This window comes from Ahaetulla prasina, chromosome 2, assembly GCF_028640845.1.
Source record: "Ahaetulla prasina isolate Xishuangbanna chromosome 2, ASM2864084v1, whole genome shotgun sequence".
Taxonomy (NCBI): Eukaryota; Metazoa; Chordata; class Lepidosauria; order Squamata; family Colubridae; genus Ahaetulla; species Ahaetulla prasina.
In genome coordinates this window covers 156,156,409-156,170,722 of record NC_080540.1, presented here as the reverse complement: position 1 = coordinate 156,170,722, position 14,314 = coordinate 156,156,409, and the positions used below count along the sequence as shown (strand labels likewise).

General features: G+C 40.4%; 1 protein-coding gene across 1 annotated transcript; it reads right to left on the bottom strand.

Moving 5' to 3' along the window:
- Positions 1–355: 355 nt before the first annotated feature.
- LOC131191255 (aquaporin-4-like) lies at positions 356–9,671 on the bottom strand. Its single transcript, XM_058169207.1, has 5 exons — positions 9,377–9,671; positions 8,056–8,412; positions 4,984–5,151; positions 1,344–1,424; positions 356–732 (listed from the first exon to the last, which is right to left on the bottom strand). The coding sequence occupies exons 1-5, from the start codon at positions 9,389–9,391 to the stop codon at positions 523–525; spliced, it is 831 nt and encodes a 276-aa protein (XP_058025190.1). The 5' UTR covers positions 9,392–9,671; the 3' UTR covers positions 356–522.
- Positions 9,672–14,314: the final 4,643 nt, after the last annotated feature.

Below are 14,314 nucleotides of genomic sequence, written 5' to 3'. Positions count from 1 at the left end.
CAGACTTTACTTGTATCCCTTTTTCTTGGCAGGCAAATGTACTTTCAAACAAAGCACTGGGCTCTTATGCGGCAATCATTTTTAGTCTCTAAGAATACTTCTGAGATCTTTGTGGGCTTTACATGAGCTTTCCATTTACATGTGTTTTAAATTAAATGTATCTAAAATCAGTCAGGTGGGTATGAAGACTGATGGTGGCAAAGGAGGAGTCCCCAAGTATAATGAAGCTGATGAGCATCACACGCACTAGGTCTTATCTAAAAACAATGAGAATCTAGGAACCCTGGCTTCTATCCTTCCTTGGATTACTCTATTTGATACTATTTATGTTGTAAACTGTGAACAGAATCAGAATTCTGGTAGGGTCATGATGGCAGTGCTGTGCTTTAAGAGCACCAGCCTCAAAACACTTAATGCCAGTACAGATATAAATATATATGAAACTGCATGAGGTGGAAGGAAGCTGGGAGCTGAACAGAGGCTTCACAAGAAGACAAAGAGATGGGGAATTGCTGTAGCTTCCTACTCAGCGCCATGTTCTTCCTTGTCAGGTGATTTAGCCTGAGCAGCAGCAGAGAGTGAAGACCGAGACATGCTGGCCGCCTCCACCATCTCAATGTCACGACAGGTCAGGCAGGCAACAAGCTTTTCCCGTGAAGCACTGTCAGCAAAGAAGAATTCATAGGATACTCCAGCCAGAACAGCACCCAGAATAGGGCCAAGCCAATACACCTGGAAAGTGAATATGAGAGATCGTGTGAGGGCCATGATCTATTTTCTGAAGCAGAATATATCAGCCCTTGGAAGGGTGGGAGAAGATCACATAATATCCAACAGATTGGCAAGAATGTGGTTGTAAAGAATCCTAGCAAGGCTCAAGCAACTTATTGGTAAGCATAAGGGAAGATTAGCAGAGAGAGAGAAAAAAGCAGGGCAACCCATGTTGGAGGGGATAAAATACCTAACACTGGCTGAAACCAGTATAGATGGGAGTGTAAGGTAAACCTAAATACTATTTTAAAAAATGGAAATATATGTCTCTATTCTCCAGCAAGTTCTGGGTAGCTTATATTAATACCTTCAAAATTCAATATAGCAGCAGAAAAATACTTTAAAAATTCCAAGTTATAGATTTAAATGCTGAATATAATCATCCATTCAAGGTCGTCCTAAATCGGAACTTCCAGAAAGTTATCTGACAGGAAAAAGGAGAATTTCTCTTGAGTAGGCAATCCAGAGACAACTACTAAAATTGACCCTCTCCCTCCAGGCCACCCAAGAGATGGAAAATCTAAGGCTATTATAGGAATAAGCCATTCTTCTCCATTGCGGTAACCACTCACCCAATGATGTTCCCAGAATCCTGTGATGACAGCTGGACCCAAAGATCGGGCTGGATTCATACTGCCTCCAGAGAAGGTACCCTAGGAAATATAAGTTTGATAAATGGTGTTTCACTTCCTCTCTTGGAGGATTATTCTATGAAGTTTTTCCTGTTTATTATTTTTTTTAAAAGGTTGTCTTTCTAGCTGTTGCTGGAGCATTGGCTGAGCTTCCGGACTATTTACTGTCCCTGAAATTCTTGGCCGGAGCCAGTTTGGGGTAATGGTGAAGGTGATAGCCTAGGAAACAGGAGACTACGAGTTCTAATTCCACCTTTGACATGAAAGCCAGCTGGGCGACTTCAGGCCAGCCACTCTCAGGCTAACCCATCTCACAGAGTTGTTCTGGAGAAAATAGGAGGTAAGAATATTTGGTATGTTCTCTGCCTTGTTATATGAAAGAAAGGTGGAATAGAATAACAATAGCAACAAAACCAATATTCCAGAAAGGATCCACAAACAGTTCAGTAAAGAGAATGATCTTGCCAGAGAGAGGGAGAACCATTACCAAGATTAAAATTAGGCCAAGGCGAGAGCTACAGTATTTCTTGATCTACTCTGACTGTATTATACATTGTAATTTTTAATAGGAGGAAGGAATTTATTAAATACTTAGATAGTAATCGTATTAATGGCATTTTTCAATTAACATGTAATTAAATTTAAACAAGTTTAGGTTTTGCCCTGAAGAAATCCTTTGTCTTTGCTTATGCCAACTATATTTGGAAACTTCACCTCGGGATCAGGTGTGGCATAGAGGCTCCAAAATACTGCAAAATCATATGTAACATACATATATACAGAGAGAGATATAAAACCCTCAAATTTTATCTATTGTATGCATTCTTCCCCAATTTGTGATATTCAATCTGTTGAAATTTTGAGCATTTTTAAGGTATTGTTGTCAGGCTCTGTCCAAGAACGCCATAGAGCAGGGGAGTCAAACTCAAGGCCCAAAGGCCACATCCAGCCTGTGAGGTGCTTAAATCTGGCCCACAGGGCCACCCAGGAAACAGCAAAGGACTGGCCCGTGGTGCCTCTGCCAGTGAAAACAGAGCTCAGGAGGGCTGCGAGCAGGCCTCCTGAGCTCTGTTTTGGCTGGCAGGGGGTTGCAGGAAGATGTTGCAGTGAAAATGGAGCTCAGGAGCCTGTTTTTGCTGGCAGAGGGCTTGGGCTGCCACAGGCGCCTCCCAACGTGAGTGATGTTGAGCCCACCCTGACCACACCCACCCCAGCCCCTGAGGTCAAACACAACCCTGATGCGGCCCTCAATGAAATCGAGTTTGACACCCCTGCCATAGAGCAATCCAGCCACAGTTCAGTTCTTTATTTGCTTACACCCAGTATACAGAATCTTGCCAGAGTAACCTTTACTACTATCACCCTGATGGAGATACCCTGAGAGATTTAGGAAGTGGCTGTCTTAACTCTCTTCCTCTTGTCTCCTATCCAGCTCTGGGCTGGGCTGCCTCTTGTCTTGCCCCAGTCCTTGGACTTTGCTTCCTCCTTCCTGAGAAACTGCCACTTCACTGTAATTCATCACATCAGTTCCCCCTTTGAAGGGACCATCCCTCACAATTAATTATTTTATTTTCAGTGGGACTGTTAGCTCCAAGAGCTCAAGGCAGTATACTCTGCGCTCCTTCCTCCTGCTTTTTCCTACCACAGCAATTCTGTTGGATGAGTTGGGTGGAGAGAAAGAGAAGAGAGAAAGAGAGAGAGAGAGAGAGAGAGACTGGCTTAAAATACCGCTAGATGAGATTGCTAGGACTCATTGCCTTAGAAGAGTGAGGAAAATTCTCAGGGACGACTCTCACCCTGGTCATCACTTCTTTACCCTCCTATCATCAGGAAGAAGTATAGCCAGCCATACAAACAGGCTGAAGAACAGTTTTTATCCAGAGGTGTGTTTCAGCAGGTTCTGACCAGTTCTGGAGAACCAATACTGGAAATTTTGAGTAGTTGGGAGAACTGGTAGTAAAAATTCTGACTGATCCCACCCCCATCTATTCTCTGCCTCCCAAGTCCCAGCTGATCAGGAGGAAATGGGGATTTTGCAGTAACCTTCCCCTGAATTGGGGTGGGAATGGAGATTTTGCAGTATTCTTCCCTGTAACACCCACCAAGCCATACCCACAGAACCAGTAGTAAAAATTTTTGAAACGCATCACTGTTTTTATCTGTGGGCTGCCAGACTCCTGAATGAGAAATAACATCATAACTATATAGTATGATGGACTCCAGGGCCGATGCAATGTGTAACATGTTCACACTGGGGCAATAGGACTGAGTGTTTTGTTAATATGATTTATTGGGTTAAAGATTTTCTGTCTTCACTGTGAGTTGTATTGTGTTGGGGGGGGAGTGCACTGAGGGAGCTCAACCAATCTCATTGCACATAGGTTGTGCACTGACAATAAAGATTTGAATTGAATTGAAATTATCTGAGGAGCTTTGATGGCCAAAGTGAACTGGAATTGGAATTTTCCTGGTTCTGGCTTGTAATGGTCTGTGGAAATGACCTTGGGAGACAGGAGGAAGACTAGATAATTAGCATGAAACAGGTTTTGGTTTGTTTGTTTTTTAAGGAAAGGGGATACTTTCAGTCTTGCAAGATTCTGTTAATGTAACCTTACAATAAAGAAAGAGCTAGTACTTCTGGTTACTCTTCTTGTCTGGACTATCTCACCAAGCTAACATAGCCTAACACTGTGGGAGATGAACAAATTTTTTTATTACAGTTAAAGGCTAGCCACTTAAGATAGCTTCCTAAAATATCCAGATAATAAAGCAGCACGCAGTATAACACATAGGAATGTAAAAAGCAATAGGGAATTATATGCTACAGTTGCTGAGAAAGATGGATTACAGTTTTGCCACTGAGTGTTCATTATCTGTTGCTGCGCAAAGCTGCTATGCAAAAGTTTACAACCGTAGAAGTAGCAGGAGGCTGCATGTCCCTGGGTAGTTTAATGGGCAAAATAGGTTTACTGTTTAGATCTCTATAAAATTGACAATATAGCAAGACATGCTCAACTGGTTTGACCAGCCATGAAGGGCAGATGTGGTCCTGGTAGGGGTTCCTATTAAAGCTTCCTTCCAGCTGCGTGGATGAAAGTAAGTTAAATAAAGCCTGAGAAAAAGCTCTGTGATAGGCATTTTCAAGGTGCCAAGATACTGTATTTGGTAGGCTGCAGATTCAGATTTAGAATATTAAAACACTCAACAATCTTAACACCTACAGAAGTAGGTTCAATTCATTTTGTTACTTTGCCTTCCGGGACTTTCTCTTTAAGAATCATTCCAGTTTTGTTACTGTCCATGGACAGTAAAACAAAAACAAAAAAAACCTGCGGATAAAAGCTGTAATTGCACTTTTTACAAAGGGATCCACTTTCAGAGAATGAGCTCCACTGAACAAAAATGAACCTGTAGACCAGGATTAAAGATCACCAGCCGGACACAAGCATCTAACTTAATTAACCTCAATTAAAATCAACCTTCATTAAAATTTGCTACATGGAACATATTTGCGGGATCTGGAGCTCTAGTATCAGGAAATTGGGTGCACTTTGGAGCACTTATTTGCCAGGGCTCTTACCGCAGCCAGAGCTCCTGCTATCACAGAGAAACCAATAGCCAAGATCCCAGCAGGCTCCCCTAGTTCATGCCTCCGGTGATCTTCTACAGCAAAAATGGTGAGAGCCAGCTGGAAAGTGGAAAAGAGCTCCATCCCCAGAGCCTGTCCAGCATTCCCCTCAGTGCTGACCTAAAAGGAAGAAGAGAAAGAAGGAAGGGTTCAAAATGTAGGCAGAGATCTTCTGCAAGTCATCCAAGGGCTTGACATATTAACCTGCGTAAGTTTTTACTGTCCCATAAAATATTCTGCAGTCCAAATGTTAACTGTTGAAACTATGCACAGGCCACTTAGATGCAAGACTACTTGGGGTATACATCCTAGAAGAAAGCAGTGGCAAGCTATTTTCACATTGTTGGTAAGAAATCTATGAATTCAGCAGAAATCAGAGACAGTTTACTTGTATGTTTTCAAAACAGTTAATCTGCAATATTTTTAGACAGGTTATATTAAAGAGACCTTATGATTTTAAAATTTTATTGTATTTTTATTTATTTTTTATTATTAAAAATTATTTTTTAAATTTTGCTATATTAACAGAACTGGTGTAATCAAAATGATTCAGATATTAACTGATGAGATATAAAATGAATAGGCTGGCACAGTTAATGTTTGATGTGAAGACTCTAAAAGACAACCAAAAACTTGATATGGGAAAGATGTAATTAAAGTCATACAAATAAGTTTCCTCCTTATTTTGTCATTATAACAGGACAGCTAATGATTTATTCTTTGCTATGGAAATATGCGATGCCCATCTTAGATTAAGACTAAAATATAACCTTTATAAATTGTGCCTATTCATAGGTAATTAGTATCTTTATTTTTTTTCTGGGCGTCTTTCAGTGGAGGTTCAGTGGCTCACCTGGGTTTGTCAGCTGCAAAAGCTGGCAGCCTAGGTTCAAAATAGGTGCATAGGATGTACCTGAGCGCCACGTGATGGGGTGAGCTCACATCCTCGCTCCAGCTTCTGCCAACCTAGCAATTTGAAAGCATGCAAATGTGAGTAGAGACCAAGGCAGAGGGAGAAATCCATATAGATAATTGTAGTAAATTGTATTTCTGTCAGACTTTTACCCAGCAGGCTACACTGGAGCCATTAAAAGGTAAAAAGGTAAATGAGTTTCTGCGGATTTTACTCTGCTATTATTGCCGATTATAAGGGGCGGTGCTCATCTCTGTTTCAAGGCCATTGGGCCAGCGCTGTCCAATGACGCTCTGTAGTTTCCAGCATGATATCACAGAGTGCTGTTATCTTCCCACCCAATTGTGCTGGTACCTATTTATCTACTCATATTTGCATGCTTTCAAAGTGCTAGGTTAGCAGAAGCTGGAGCGAAGATGGGAGCTCACTCCATCATGTGGCGCTCAGGTACATCCTATACACCTATCTTGAACCTGGGCTGCTAGCTTTTCCAGCTGACAAGCCCAGCTGAGCCATGAACCACCATTGAAAAAAATGAAGGTACTTATTTTAATTTCAAAAAATCGGTGGCTGGACTAAAAAACAACATTGAGGCACTGATTATAGCATCACAAGAATAGGCACTGGGCATCAAATTCATAGAAGCAGGAGTCTACCACCCTAAACAAGACCTGAGATGCAAACTCTTCAGAGGTCTGAGAGAAAATCCAACACATGGCAGGGTACAAGTGCAGGCAGGAACAGCATGCATTGAACAATATAACCAAGTAACTGACAATTGTGTACAGGAACATTTGCACAGTGTATGGGCTAGATCCTCACAAATCCAGATGGAAGATTCCACAGAAAGTCATGAGGAATAACAGGGCTAAGATCCTATGGGACTTCCAGATCCAGACAAAGAGGCAGGTACTGGCCAATCAATCAAAAATTGTGGTAGAAGATAAAGAACAGAAGATGGTAATGGTGATGATGGATGTAGTGATGCCAAGAGAGAGCAACAACAAGAAGAAGGAGTATGAGAAGCTGGAGAAATACCATGACCCAAAGGAGGCTCTGGAGAGGTTGTGGAAAGTAAAGGCCAAAGTGGTCCCCAGTGGTGATAGGAGCACTTGGACCTGTGACTCCTAAGTTGGAAGATTGACTCCAATAGATCCCAAGAACATCATCAGAGCTTTCTGTCCAGAACAATACAGTGACAGGATCAGCTTCCTTGAATTATATAAATAGATTAGATAAAAATCTAAAATTAATTACACCTTTTGTAACAGCCAATTACTTTGCATAGGAGAAAGACAAGAAGGCAATGGGGTTGTTGAAAGTTTATACAATGACCATCCCAGCAGGTGAGAATGAAGTTAGGAAGCAACAAAGATTGAAACAATTCACAAATGTTATGTGTAGTTAGCAAAATCAGGCTTCCCAAGTACATTTTCTAGGAATCAAAGAACTTTTGGTAGCTGGTGGATAGCAGTTAAGGTAGTGGATTAGAACCTGTGAACCACAAATTCAAGTTCATCCTCGGGTGCAAAAATGTGCTGAATGATTGGGATCAGTTACCCTCTTAAAAAGGTAAAGGTAAAGGTTCCCCTCGCACATAAGTGCTAGTCGTTCTCGACTCTAGTGGGCGTGCTCATCTCTGTTTCAAAGCTGAAGAAGCAACACTGTCCGAAGACATCTCCATGGTCATGTGGCCGGCATGACTAAACGCTAAAGGCACACAGAACGCTGTTACCTTCCCACCAAAGGTGGTCCCTATTTTCCTACTGGCATTTTTAATGTGCTTTCGAACTGCTAGGTTGGCAGAAGCTGGGACAAGTAATGGGAGCTTACCCTGTTACACAGCACTAGGGATTTGAACTGCTGAACTGCTGACCTTTCGATTGACAAGCTCAGCATCTTAGCCACTAAGACCCCGCGTCCCTTTTGTTACTCTCTTACAGCACCCTATTTTATAAAGTTTTAGTTGAGGAAACCCTAACTCCCCCCCCACTCTGCTGCCACCACAACCACTACTGCTGCTGGTCCACAGTGCTGGAAAGATTGAGGACCACTGCCTTACAGGAAAGGAGATCATCAGGAAGAAAAAGAAAGAGAAATAACTAGCTTACCTTTGTGACCAATTGCCCAATGGCTGAGTTCGGTAAAATGAGATAAAAAAAGCCTGATGCTAAGATGGCACCCAGACACTGGGCTAGAATATAGCTTGAGGCATGCAGAGCATCCAGTTTACGAGTGCACAGGAAGGCCATAGTGAGTGCGGGGTTGACTTGGGCACCACTGATCTTACCAAAGCAGTGTGCCAAACTGATAGCTACCAGTCCTGCAGCAAGGGCTGGTTGGAGCGAAGTAGGCAGCACATCTTTAGGACCAGCGGGGGATGAGGCACCCAGCACTATCCAGACAAAGATAAGGGTGCCTGTGGCTTCTGCCAATAGGCTACACCAGAACTGACGGCTCTGCAGTTCCTGGAGAGGAAGGAACAAGGGAAAAAAATTAAGACACAACTTGACAAAAAAGATGGATAGGTTGTTGAGATATGCCACTAAAATAACCCAATTCAGCCAGAAATACAGTGAGATGCATTGCTACCAATCAGAATACCTGTGGTCAAACAGATTCAAAGAGATTTTTAAAGAAAAGATTGTGATTTCTGTCTCATAATTCGATTTGATCCAGCAAGGTAGGTGTACTCTGGATCCTGTCCATTAAAGAAAGACATCTTGACAGGACCTCAGAAGATGCACCTATTCTGCATAATTCCTGCCCTCTGGAATGAGCTCCTCTATCAATTCTTCTGGTTGATTGTATTTTCTATATATTAGTTTTATAGTTGCAAGCTGTCCAGAGTTGTTTGGGAATTGGGCAGACTGTTAAACAAACAAACAAACAAACCCTCAATATAAATAGAATAACAATCCAATAGTTGTTCTTGGAAAATTTATCTGCTATTACTTCTTTTAATACCTTTGTAATTGGCTCAGCACATTAAAAAATAGCAAAACAAAATGAAAATACACTTTGAAATAGCTAGTATAGAAATATTCTATATTTCTGATTAATAAAATGGAAACATCCATTTTATAAAGGTTTGTCAACTTTTTTAAATTCACCAGTTGAACTTAAATTCTAAATAATGGAAAAGATTGTGCTCGAAGACAGGAGGGGAAAATACAGGAAGAAGGATCGAATTTGCTAGGAAGAAAAGAACTCTGACACTAGTAAGAATTCAGAAAAATAGTGAGTAGATTTATGAACAAATATATTTTTATAAAAGAAAAAAGCCAGGTGGACCAAAAGATAAAATGAGATTTGTCCAATTTGTTTGCTGAGAAACATTCAATCTGTCTATGCGGTTACCAAGAATCAAGATAAACTTGATGGAGTCTTCATCATTACAGTATCTCAACATTTAAAGAGGGATCTCCTTACCTCCCTGATACCCATGGTGTCCTCCTTCCAAGTCTGATCTGAGCGAAAGAAAGTGCATTGCTGCTGTCATCTAGTGGTTGACCAAATACTGTCCTCTTCCCATATTACCTGTGTTCTCTTCCTTTCTTGTTATCAGCTAACATCTAAAAGGTGAAGCAGGAAAGAAAAAGAAAGTTCTCAAGCAGCAATCCGGTGATCAGAAGGACTTAATACTGGAGTTTCTGAGACACTCAAGACATTCCAATAACCTATTTTTCTTTGACAGGTATCATCAACTCACTCTATGCCCTTGATGCAGCTCCACCAATCAATAACTTACAAGTAGCCTCATCTCTTCCCCTTCCAGCTTCTGGAGTAAAAGAGAGAAATCACTTGGGACAAAAATGTTAAGAAATAATAAAATAAATAAATAAAAAGCAAGCTGCCTGGATGTGTAAGTAATGAGTTTCTGGCACATCTCAATAGTAAAAGTGTCAAGGCAACGGGCTCTTTGAACTTCATCAGGAAGTCATCTGAAGGGGGTTGTCACAGTTACCAGTGTTCTAGCACGGGGTTTATTTTCATATGATCAAAGGAGGCTGCAATCATATTTCAATGAATTTACATGGAAAATGAGTGTTTTCACTTTATTTAAAAGAGGAAAAATCCTACATTAATCAATTAAATATGCTGCAGGGTTTCCAGCAGTGTTAGCATAAGAAGCATGTCTAACTGAAAATGCACAGTAGAAACTGAGCAATAACGTATTGTTTGTTTGTTTGTTTGCATTCAAGTTTAAATACAGCCTATTTTCATCCCCAGAGTGCAGAAAAAGAAAGTCAAACTGGGAATAATGAAGCAGTCTCAGCTGACACACCTAGAATTGTAATATCCTGCCTTGATATACTCCAGAACATCCACCTTCCATATACATTCATATAGTATCCACTTTCCCCCTGATCTTTTGTAGAAATTGATCATGTAATGCCTTTTCTTGGCAGCATTGTTTTCATTTTTGTTACATAATTTCAATATTCATGTTTTGGTTCCTGCGCATTCAAGAAGTTCCAAATGTTAACTTGCATCAATGCTTGTTCTTGGCTGTCTTTTATGTAATCAGCCAGCGCAAGCCTTTCTTCTTTGACGGTTTTGTTGACTTGAAGTAAACCACTCTCTCCATTTCTGGTGTAATCTATCAATATTGCTATGGGAATGAAGGAAGAGGAAGAGGTTTTCATGTAAGCTGTAGGTGACAATCAATGGTGTTCTGTACTTCTGTTTTTCTGACCTGTCCTTTAACAGGCCCTCCTTGGGAATTGATCTGACTATTGATTGATCCCACTAGGTGGGTTGTTCGGTGTCCTGAATATGGATTTAATCCCATTAATTGAGCATCTCTGTCTAGTGGGTCAGAACAAACATGATTGTCATATAGGGCCTAGGGTATAGAGGATAGATTTTATGGTATGTTAATCCCATGCTAGAGTCAAACCATTCTATTCATCAGTTTCTCAGAAATTGACTAATAGTAATAGTAAGATATTGTACTGATTTTTTAAAAAAGTGAATAGCTCTTCTTTAATGGTCTAGTGCAGGGGTCCCATCTCTGGGCTGTGGCCTACTAGTGAGCTGCGAGGTGTTTGCAATTGGGCCAAGGAAACAGCTGGTTGCGTGAGCGGTAGGTACATGTGCACACCACTTGTGCAAATGGAGCTGCATGCACACTTGCCGGCCACTCACACAGAACCATGCCGTCTCCCCCCACCCCCATCCAGAAATGTTGGAGAACAGTGGTCTAGTGTAAAGTTAATTAGGTTTTAAGGTCTCCTTTTGTTGGTGGTTGTCAAATGAATGGCAGGCCTCATACCTTCTCATACATACCTCCTCCCTTATTCTAGGTTCTTATCCCAGGCCAACAAACACATTCTTAAGCTCATAACAAGCAGCTTCAATTTTTATGTGTGACTAATGATTTTTTCCATAGATCTATTATAAACTGAAGTTGGAATTATGCATCTATCCACAAAATATATTATATTATTAGCATTATACTATCACTAACCTATTTTTATGTTGAGTTCTTTCTTAAACTGAAAATATATTTTTGTCCCTATGGACATTTGACTTTTATTTATAGGCCAACCTTCCAAAATTATTTTTTCAACCACTTGAAGTTACACATCCTGATCTTCAACTTCTTTAACCTGTAGCTTTATATAGTTTTATATAGTTTATATAATTTTAATTGGCATTGAATCAGTGTCTTCATCTTTTCCAAAACTAAGCAGGAAGACACAATTCAATGCATATTCCAACATAAGGGTTTCTCCTGACAGTATCAGTTCTCAGTTTATTTCTATAAGTGTGTGCCATCATATCCTGCACTCGTTTCAGTGTGCTAAAGGGGGACAGCTGTCATAATTATCTCTACTCTGTGCTTTGGTTTCAGGGGACATAATTGTTCACACTCTTGTTCTGTTGCTGACAAGCCTCTGTTTGCCTCTTCATTGTATTGCTTCTGGTAAAGAACAGCATTCAATGCATCATAATGTAGGTAGTATTTTAGAACAGGGACATCACAGACCTAAACTCTCTGCTGTAGGTCTGATTATCCCCACTATATCGTCTGTTTTGTCAGCTGGTATACAGTAGTAGCTCTTCTTTGATTGCCAAATGGAAAGAGAAATTTGGCAAGAAATTATTCATTCCATAAAGCACAATACAGTACTCCAGTTCTATTGGTAGCATATTCCAAATTGCTTCAAATTGATTTTATTTATGTAGAGTACTTATTTATCAGAGGTTTTTATACTATGTTAATAATCAAGACTCTAAGCAATTCATAGCATCAACATAAAAAGCATTGGAACAATAATCATGCAAATCATAATATTTAATAATAATTTAAAATTCTTGCATGTTACTCAGAGTTCTACAGCATTTGAGTGGCTTATAAATACTATAAATAAATACAGGCAGCCCCTGAGTTATGAATGAGGTCTGTTCCTAGGTCTGTCTTTAAGTCAAATTTGATGGTTGTGGAAACAGTTATTTAGCATCAGTCAAATGTTTGTTTTAATATGTATTTTACAATTTTATGCCCATAAATCACTTAAGAAACACTTTTAATAACTAATTCTTGATAGAAACCCTTTCTAGAGCAGCCATTTCTGTAGGAATCAATCTTCTGAATATAGGAGAGGCTCCTCTGAATATGAATAGTTCTTAACTTTTGACAAAGTATGTTAAACTTTGTCTAGCCGGTTGCTATAAAATGGGGGGAAAGAGTCAAATTGTGGTAACACCAACCATGCAATCAAGCACCTTTTTATGTGTATATTAAAAAGGAGTGGGATCATCTTACCTTCTTTAAAACCCTCCTGTTTCCCATTATAGAGGGGAAGAGGGAATGGCCTTGAAGGCAGGAAGAAGAACTGCTGCTAAGGCAATAAGAGCAGATTGAGGCTGGGCCAAAGGTACATGAGAAAACATCTCAGACAAGCCGCACCCATGTCACATGAAGATGGAGGGAGGGAGGGAGAAGTACATTCAGATGCTGTTACAGTACAATAAAAGTAGTCCTGACCTACGTGGCATTGGTTTCTTAATCTGTTATACCTTGTTAGGCTGACATCTGGAGATCTCCCTGCTTCCCCCCAGCCCACCCAAAGAGTGTGGTTGCTTCTGTCTTAAATGAAGGAGGAAGGAAATGTACCCCAATATCCAAAGTACACCATTGGGCTTGTCCCCAGAGGAAACCTGTACTTGAGGGCAGCTCAGATTAGGCAGCAACAGGAGCGTTTACCTCAACAGCTACTGGAATCTGAGAGGCTCCAGCCTTTGCTTGCCATGTTGTTTGCTGTCATGTCAGCATCTGACTCAGCAAAAGCAAGGTCTGGTGCTGACCTCTGGCTGACCTAGGTTCCCCCATCTCTCTGTTTGTCCCCTTTCTGTGCCTGGTCTTTGCTGACTTACTACAAACAGCTAGAACAATCCTGTCAGTGAAAAGGTAGCAACCAAAGTCATCCATCCACACCCTATTGCAGTCATGTGTCCTTGTTGCATTGAATTAGGGTTTAGTGGCGACTCGGAAAGCCACAAGGAAAATGAAGGGAGCAATTCTGAAACCACCCACAGGAAAATAGAGGCAAAAAATGAGATTGCCAAACGTTTGCAGGAACTTGGAGTAATATTTTCCACATTAAATCTGTAATACCAGGGAACACCAACAAAAGAACATATCTCTCTGGAACATCATTCCCCCAAAGATTAGAATGACCCCCACTCTAATACTCTTCCGGAAAGCACTGAAGACCTGGTTCTGCCTGGGGAACCCAGAGCAGGATGGAAACCATTAAATGGGTCGTGTGAGGTGCTGTCACTGGGGCAGGGGTGATTTTAGTATATTTATTTATTATATGACTTCTTTTATTAGTTTTATTGTTTTTATATGGGGTTTTATATTCTGTAAGCTGCCTTGAGTTCCCATGTGCGACTAGGTGGCAATATAAATTCCATAAATAAACAAACAAACAAATAAATAAAAGACTTCTAAATCAAAAGCTGGTGTCTTCCTGACAAAGGTGAGTTCTGATACTCATGACAAATGACCCCCATTGCTGATCATTTCTGTATACTCACCACATTGCTATATATTCTTTCAGGAGAATCAATACTATTCAAGGTGCATAAAAAAAGGAATATGCCAAAGAAATTAAAAGCATAATACAAGAAAGAGAAAAGGAAATCTAGCTAAATCTAGTTTACCTCTATACCGTTCACTACACCGCTACATATCCATGTTCTTCAGCACCATAATACAACAAAATACCTTATGCCACCAGACTTGAAATCCTGGGTTTAGAAAATTTAGAACTATGCTGCCTTCGACATGACCTGAGTTTAACTCAGAATCATCTATTACAATGTCCTTCCTGTCAAAGACTACTTCAGCTTCAA

Excerpts from the sequence above, each read along its gene's own strand:
- LOC131191255 (XM_058169207.1), bottom strand. Across the intron at positions 5,152-8,055 it reads TTGGGCAATTGGTCACAAAG|GTCAGCACTGAGGGGAATGC; the intron begins GTAAGCTAGTTA and ends TCTTCCTTTTAG. Across the intron at positions 1,425-4,983 it reads TAGCAGGAGCTCTGGCTGCG|GGTACCTTCTCTGGAGGCAG; the intron begins GTAAGAGCCCTG and ends TATATTTCCTAG.